Below are 8,666 nucleotides of genomic sequence, written 5' to 3'. Positions count from 1 at the left end.
GGGTAGTACATCAGGGTCTAGAGGCAGGGTCCAAGAGAACTTGATTTGGATCTGAAAAAGCTCAAGATATGGATTAGCAGAGCCTCATGTGGACTTCCGGACACACTGCTGCTGTTGTCAGCAGCTGTCGAGTCATTTCTGACTTCCAGCAACCCCGTGTGACAGAGCAAAACTGCCCCCCAGGGTTTCCTAAGCTATAATATTTACGGGAGTAGGTCATTCTCCTGTGGGGCCACTGGGTGGGTTCGAAGTTCTGACCTTGTGGTTGGCAGCCCGGCCCTTAGCCACTGCACCACCAGGGTCCTCCCTGATGCTTACCTGAGATAAGTAAGGACTCATCAAATATGCAGTGGCTGGTTTCCTGACAACCTTAGTGATAAAGTTTAAGAGAAAAATACTGGCCAAGAATTAGCGAAAGAAATTGAGAGGGAAAGAATAGAATCAACCCTAGTAACCAAAGCATAAAAATAGTAACCTCCTTCATAGTTTTACAGTAAACATTTTAAAAGATCATCCCAGGATGGGCAGGCTAACCCTTTATTGCCAACCACCCATCAATGTGGAATTGTAAAAGATCCCTTACTCAAAGTACATCTGACAGAAAAGAAATGTGCTCCATTACCAAATGAAAATAGCATGAAAACGACAGAATTGCTTCTGTTTTGATGGGTGATCTAATCAAAAGATATAAAAATGATTAGGACAATAAAATTAAATCACCAAATATAGCTGTATCTGTTTATGCTATGGAGTGGATTCTTGCACTGGTTGGAAGGTCAGACTCTATAATTTTTAATTTTAAGGAACAGCGAACAGGGAGAAACATGGTAACACAGTCCTTTCGTGCTAGCAAACCTCTCCTACGTCACTGCAATAGCCATAACAGGAACAAAAAGTCCCAGGAACTCAAATGAGCCTCTTTCTATTCCTACTGCTCCTGCTGAGCTCTATCTTTCCAGAGTCTGCAGGACTGGTCTCTATCATTTCTCTCCAAGATCAGCAGGTGGTGGGTCTTGGAACAGACATGGTAATTTCAACCTAAAAATCTACTTAGATGTCACCAGGAAGCAAACAGAATAGTTCAGACAATTTCCTTAAATTCAATGAGACAAAGATGATGATGATGATGATAGATACATAGATAGATAGATATTTTTTAAAAAACTCACTGCCATTGAGTCGATTCCAACTTATAGCAACCCCCTTTGGGTTTCTAAGGCAGTAAAACTTTATGGAAGTAGATTCCCCAGTCTTCCTTCCATGGAGTGGCTGGTGGGTTTGAACCATCAGCCTTCTGGTTAGCAGTCAAATGCCTTACTATTTAAGGAATAATAAAAACTATTAAGGCACTACGCCGGGAGCTCTGGTAGCATAGTGGCTAAGACACTTGCCTGCTAACCAGATGGCTGGCGGTTCAAACCCACCAGCCACTCCTCGGAAGGAAGGTTGGGCAATCCTACTTCCGTAGTGATACTGCCTCGGAAGCCCAAGGAGGGGTCGCTATGAGTCGGGTTTGACTCGACAGCACATAACAACAACAACAACAACAAGGCACTACGCCACCAGAGCTCCTGAGAGAGTTAGAGAGAGAGATAGATGCCACCAAGTCAACTCCAGCTCATGGTGACCTTACGTACAACAGAATGAAACACTGCCCAGTCCTGCATCATCCCCACAACCACCAGGACGTTCAAGTCCACTGTTTCAGCTATTGTGCCATGAGGGTCTCCCTCACCCTTGGTGACCCTCCACTTCACCAAACATCATGTCCTCCCCTTCAGTGAGTGACACTTCCTTATGACATGTCCAAAGGGAACAAGTCAAACAACAGTCTATTGTGATTCACCGAGTTTGCATTGGCTCAATTTTGGCAGGAGATCACCAGGGCTTTGTTTCTCATCTGTCTTAGTCTGGAAGCTGCTGCCGTTGCCATCGAGTCAACTCCAGTTCATGGCAGACAGCACAACACAACACAACACAGCACTGCCCGGTCTTGTGCCATCCCACTGCCAAGTTTGAGTCCAGTGCAGCAGCCCATGTGTAGTGTATTTCAACCAAGGGGCCTACCCTCCAGGACTATATGGGCAATATTCTGTTGTGAACCCTAGGGTTTTCACTGACTAGTTTTCAGAAGTAGTTGGTCAGGCCTTAGTCTCCAGTCCGTCTTAGGCTGGAAGCTCCACTGAAATCCATCCACCATGGGTGACCCTGCTGGTATTTGAAATACCACTGACATCACAGCAACACGCCAGCCACCACAGTACGACACACTGACAGAGGAGAGGTGGAAATTCACTGGAGGTAAGTATTATTATCAGAAACAACAACAGCAGAAGACCTACACTTTGGAACCACTAGTGTGGAGTGGAGCGGTGGCAGTAGAGAGAGGAGGTGTTACCCCCAGGGCACTCAAAGTCCTTCAAAGAAGCTATAAGCCACAAAGGCGCTGTCCTTCCTCTGTAAAGACCTTCTACAATTACTGTGGGTTCCTCCTCCAGGATTTTTAGTCATTTTTTTTCATGGAAAAGAAAGTAGCTTTGGCAAAGTTTGCCAAGTTACCTGCCATGTGCTAAATTCCTCTACTGCTTTTTCTTTAACTTTTTTGTGATTTGGGTGAAATTTTACAAAGCAGATTCATTTTGCATTCAGTAGTTCATACACATTTTGTTTTGTGACACTGGTTACAATCCCCACAATATAACAGTTCTCCTCCCACTTCCTCCCCGTGGTTGCCCTTTCCCTGGGTCCTTCCTGCCTATGCATTCCTGCCTCCCTACCTCTCTCCCTGTGCAATTTCCCGGTGCAAATACTGCTCTCCTGCTCTCCCGTGGTTGACTATTCTTATAAGTGCAGCTCCTTGGTGCAGCTGTTTGGCTCCTGGGTCTGTCTATTGGTTAGCTCTCAGTCTCTGTCTTTTCTGTGAGTCCATCCTAGCTCACCAGACAGAGCCTGCTAGCTAGAGGTTTCAAGCAGAGGATTCTCACATACTGTGTTGCAGCTAGCCAGGCTGTTAAGATAACATGGTAACTAGCTTTGGATAAAAACTTTTCCAAGAGGGGTCATCTATTATAAGAGAGAACAGAAGACAACCCATCACTATTGAGTTGGTTCTGAAGCACAGCAGCGCCCTTACAGGACAGAGTACAACTGCCCCACAGGGTTTCCAAGGCTACAAATCTTTATGGAAGCAGACTGCCTCATCTTGCTCCCACGGACTGGCTTGTGAGTTTGAACCACTGACCTTCTGGTCAGCAGCAGAGAGCTTTAACCACTGTACCACCAGGGCTCTAAACAGTGTACAATGGATCTCAACCACGTTGCCAGTCAAAAATTCGGGAACTCCTTTTATTCCTCGTTTAAGACATTTCTTGGATTCAAGTAGACATTTAAGGTATTGATGACTTCATTGCCAATTTCATCTTCTTCAGAGCTAATCATGCCTAAAATTCTTCATTTGGGAGAAAAAGAATGAGTTAGGGGGAGATCCGAGTGCCTCTCTTTGCAGGCTCACTTGGAAGTCCTAGCACTCTCTACCTTGGTTTTTCTCAATCGCTCACATTATCATCTCTTCTAGAACTTTCTTATCAAGTAAGCCTTCCAGACGGTATCTTGTCTTTTCTGGTGTTATCTTGCCCTCCTTGAGCTTGAGCATCATAGAAAACCTCAGAGCACCCTTTACTTTTTGTTCCTATAGGATACATTGATAAATTGGCCTCTCAGGAAAGAGACTGGTCAAGCCGGCACAGAAACAAGACAAAGAAACACAAGGGCAGGTCTGGCTACGGAAAAGGAATCTTATCCTTAACCTCCTGGCTTCTCTCACTTGTTCCTCAGCCCCTGCCCCCAAAGCAGGAATTGAGTTTTGGCTTTAATTAGCACTTGTGTTCGTTTTCAAGGATTTAGCAGTAAATATTATTTCTATCACCTTCTCAAGATCCTAACTAAACTGGTGAAACCACTGAGACTATGGCCCCTAGCTGCCCTTCAGGTCTGGAATTGAACCCACTCCTGTGGCTTCCAGTCAAACAAAAGACAGGCATATGAGCTGAACATTTATGATAGGTAGCTACACTCCTTAGAGAGATCAATCATGGGAGAATAGAAGGGCAGTGTTTGCACAGGGAGACAGCTTGGGGGGCAGGAGTACATGGGAGGGAAGGACACAGGGAAGAGGTAACTATGGGGAGGAACTGGGAAGAGAGCTGTTGCATTGTGGGAGATTTCAGTCAATGTCATGAGACAAAGTGTATGTGGACTGTTGTATGGAAAATGAATTTGCTCTATAAACTTTTACCAAAATCATAATAAAAATTAAAAAAAAAAAAAAAAGATCTTGACCACACTCTGCCCTCTACAAGGGCTATCCTCCAGGGAAGGAACTGCAACATTACTACATAAGCAACTGGAACATTATACCTAAGGCAGGTCTTCCAAGATGACACAGAAGTTTGAAAGTTCCTCTGGAAATTCATTTTGTCAGTAAGCCTCATTCTTCTCAGTTGTCAAAATTAACCACTATTTCAGAATATGCTACAATTAATACAAGGAGGTCACCCAAGAAAACTTACCTGGCTACCCTTAAAATTGACCAGCTGTTACTGAGGCAATCCCTGCGTGGCATTGGTTTGTGAGCAACTATGAGGCATTTGACTGCTAACCAGAAGGCTGGCAGTTCAAACCCAGCAGCAACTCCTTAGAAGGAAGGTCGGACAATCTACTTCCATAGAGATACCACCTCAGAAACCCAAGGAGGGGTTGCTATGAGTCGGATGTAACTCGACAGCAGCGCGTACTAACCCAAAGTTTGGTGGTTCAAGTCCACCCAGTAGCACTATGAAATAAAGTCCTGGAAACCTGCTGCTGTAAAGGTTACAGCCAGAAAAACCCCATGGAGAAGTTCTACTGTAGAATGCTGGGGTCACCGTGAGTCAGAAATGAGTTGACGGTGACAGGTTTGGTTTTGGTTTGCTCTGGTCAAGTCATTTCCAACTCGTGGCAACGAGAACTGTGCTCAACAGGATTTTCGACGGTGGGATTTTTGGAAGTAGACTGCCAGGTATTGTTTTCTGAGGCACCTCTGGGTACACTCAAATCCCCAACCTTTAAGTCAGCAGCTAAGCATGTTAATCATTTGCACCAACTTAGTCTAAAATAAATCATGCTCTTTGAGGGCTTTGGGGACCCACTTTCTCACACTAACTTCACTGGAAATACATGCAGAACCAGTGAAAGGAAAAAAGGGTGTGCTGGAGCCTGAAACAGGAAGTGGTGAGAGGAGTGGGTGTCCCCTCACGGGCCATTCCCCTTGTAAGGTTGAGGAGTCCCTCACAAGTGATGTCCAGGGAGTAGCTGGAGCCCGTCTGCCAAAAACGTTTCAAAGGAGCCCTAGAAGGAAAGGCTCATAGCGATCCTTTGGGTTTCTGAGGCAGTATCACTACGGAAGTAGATTGCTCAGTCTTCCTTCCGAGGAGTGGCTGGTGGGTTTGAATTGCCAGCCGTCTGGTTAGCAGTCAAATGTCTTAGGCACTATGCCACCAGAGCTCCTAGAAGGAAGGAGGTTGGCCTAAATGGCCACTGTGGTCCTTTCCTCACCTAACTCCATATCACCAATCCCTACAAAACAATAAGGCAGAGGAGAAAGCAGTACTCAGTCCCCTTTGCCACACTCATGGGACCTCAGCTATTAAAGAAAAAGGGGACACAGGACAAGTCATCCAGGGCATGGAAGATGCTGACACCACAAAAGGAAGAAAAACGAGTCAGCTCTGGTCCCTGCTTTTCTCTGCTCCCTCCTTTCCTTTTCTGCTACTTCTGTAAGTTTGTTAGTCTCTCTAGAGAGATGGTCTAGAGAGACTCTAAGTCTAAAGAGGGAATTAGCATATTTGCCGGCAACAGTTCCGGAAGCCATAAATGACTTTGTGATTCTCCGTTTCTCTCCATTCTGCAACGAGATATAATGACTGCTTGCAAATCCTCTAATGCAAACCACAGCAAGAAGACCTAGCAGTGCACAAGCAGATGATGTGGATATTGAAGGGGTCTATATATAAGGAGGTCTGGTGGTACAACGGTTAAGCACTGAGGTGTTACCGGGAGGTTGGACGTTTGAGTCCACCCAGAGGCTCCATGGTCAATACACTTGGTGATCTGTTTCTGTACAGAGCACAGTCTAAGAAAACCCTATGGGGCAGCTGTGCTCCATCATGTGGGGGGGGCTATGAGTCATAATTAACTCGATGGCACCCAACAACAACAGTATGCACGTATGTATGTGTAGTTTTTCACAACAAGCTACGAGCCTTACCTCTGATGGCCTCGTGGTGCAGCTTCCTTTTCCAGAACACTCCACATCATCTGTGTGGCTTTCCCCAGACACACAGGTACTGGCCTTCACCACCAGCGTTAAGCGCAAAGCCACAATACTTTTAGTCACAGAATCGTTCACAAAACCTAAAGAAAATACAATAGGAAATGTGAGATAAAGTTGTATCAGCAATCTTACTACAGGATTATGGAATTTAATTTAGGCAACATTCGGTTCTAGCAAACACAACAAAACGCAATGTGGTAAGTAACAAAGCCCATGGCTAGGGTCCATTTGGACCTCAGACCATGAAATACACCAGTTTCGCAAAAAGTTGGGGGAATACCTAAGGGCAACAAAAAGGAGACCAGGCCCTTCAGTCACCATCTTAAGTCCTTCTGCTTTGCCCTGCCCTTGCCAATTCTATCCCTGCACTCACAACTTAGAGTTACATTTCTCTGCTTCTAAGCCCCATCCTCTCTCAGGGAGCCACTTGACTGCATCTCCCAACTCTTCCTCACCCTGCTACTTGGCTAGTTACAAGCACCGGAGGTCCTCCAAAGCCGCACTCTGTTAGCGGCCTGCTCAAGCGTCTCTCAGTCCTCCCAGGAGGGCATCCAACATGGGTACACATTCTGTGTTCGGTTTTCAATGGTTATCTTACTTGGTGACTGTGGTGATCATGTTTGTGTGTCTACTTGGTTAGGCCTCGTTTAGTGGCTGGGCAGCTGGATAGTATTCCCCATGATGAGACTGGCAATCAACTCCACGGTGGGATAAACCACAAATAGCTGAGTAGCTGCCTTTGGGTATGTGGTCGGCTTCCTGTATAGAAAGAGAAGCTTTGAGAATGGTCTCTAGCCTATGGCACGCTTGGACCCTGCATGTAGCCATGTTGCTGCTCAGCAGCCTGCTATGCTCTGCCAATCTTGGGACTTACAATGGACCTAAGTGAATGGCCTGCCATGTGGTTTGGTAACATCGGGACTATGCCTTTTTATTTGTCAACCTTGGGGCTTCTCAGCCTCAGCAGCCAGCAGCTGTCTGAGTGAAGAAACGCCTCTAGCTCCAGTGGGCTGGGAGCAGGAGGCAGAGCTGGACCTCAAGGTTGAGGGGCTTTCACCCAGCCCCTAGAGCCTGGCACTTTGAACTTGGACTTAAGGCCTCCAAATTGTAAGAATAAACTCCTGTTTGTTAAGGCCATCCCATTTGTGGTATATTCCTGTCAGAGCAGCATTAGGTAACCAGAACAGTTGTGACCAATTCCCACTACACAGTAACAACTTAAGCTATGTGGTTTTTAACTATCTGCTACAAGTGGACCAATAACAGCTTGAATGTTGATTGCAACATCACTGATGTGTCTTATTTATTATCGAATGACGTTTATGTCAAGTGCAACCCTTTGTTCCTTAATCAACCAACCAATTGTCATCAAGTCAATTCCGATGCATGGCAATTCCATGAGTCAGAGTAGAACTGTGCTCCATAGGGTTTTCAATGACTGTGACCTTTTGCAAACAGATAGTGAGGCTTTCTTCCAAGGTGCCTCTGGGTGGATATGAGCTGTCAACCTTTCTGTTACTAGCCAAGTGCCTAACCATTTGCGCCACCCACGGACTCCTTTTGTACATAGTACACACTGCCATCGAGTCAGATCCAACTCATAGCCACCCCTCCTTGGGTTTCCGAGGTGGTATACTACAGAAGTGGATTGCCCAACCTTCCTTCCGAGGAGTGGCTGGTGGGTTTGAACCACCAGCCTCCTGGTTAGCAGTCATAGTAGGTATCAATAAATATGGAATAAAATGATGAAAAAATATAGCCTCTAACTGGAATGAAGAAATAAACAGTTCAAGTATTTTGCATCGATTATTAAATTATTTAACCAAGAATGTTTCTCATTTTCTACTAAGAACCTTTACTTATTCATGTATAATTCTTAATTACAAAATGAAACACACATCAAAATTAGCGAATATGACAAGCATAACTCACTGCCGAAGAGTCGGATCCGACTCACAGAAACCCCTCCTTGAGTTTCCAAGGCGGTATCACTGCGGAAGCAGATCGCCCAGTCTTCCTTCTGAGGAGTGGCTGGTGGGTTTGAACCAGCCTTCTGGTTAGCAGTTAAATGCCTTTAAGCACTATGCTACCAGAGCTCCTATGACAAGCATATGCGATACAATTTTTGCAGTTCTGTTCAAGAGTAAGACCAAGTCCAAGAGCTTCAATATTATGAAGCTATACCCAAAGTTACTTTTAGGATAAAAGATATTTAGGACAAAGATAGCACCAGAGATCAGTGGAGAAAACAGAGATGAGTCAATAATTGATACTGAAGTAATTGGCTATCCATATG

At 45.3% G+C, this 8,666-nt stretch overlaps 1 protein-coding gene across 1 annotated transcript in view; it reads right to left on the bottom strand.

The window, feature by feature from the left end:
• The window catches only part of DNER (delta/notch like EGF repeat containing), a 435,394-nt gene that overhangs the window by 200,985 nt on the left and 225,743 nt on the right, over positions 1–8,666 (bottom strand). The window contains exon 5 of the mRNA XM_007942160.2: positions 6,305–6,450. Coding sequence (XP_007940351.2) covers positions 6,305–6,450 — 146 coding nt within the window. The remainder of the gene's footprint in view (positions 1–6,304; positions 6,451–8,666) is intronic.

The sequence above is a fragment of the Orycteropus afer genome, unplaced genomic scaffold (assembly GCF_000298275.1).
Source record: "Orycteropus afer afer isolate SDZICR_OR568_19922 unplaced genomic scaffold, OryAfe1.0 scaffold00006, whole genome shotgun sequence".
Taxonomy (NCBI): Eukaryota; Metazoa; Chordata; class Mammalia; order Tubulidentata; family Orycteropodidae; genus Orycteropus; species Orycteropus afer.
The sequence above is the reverse complement of the archived record's forward strand: the minus strand, read 5'-3'. Positions and strand labels throughout refer to the sequence as shown.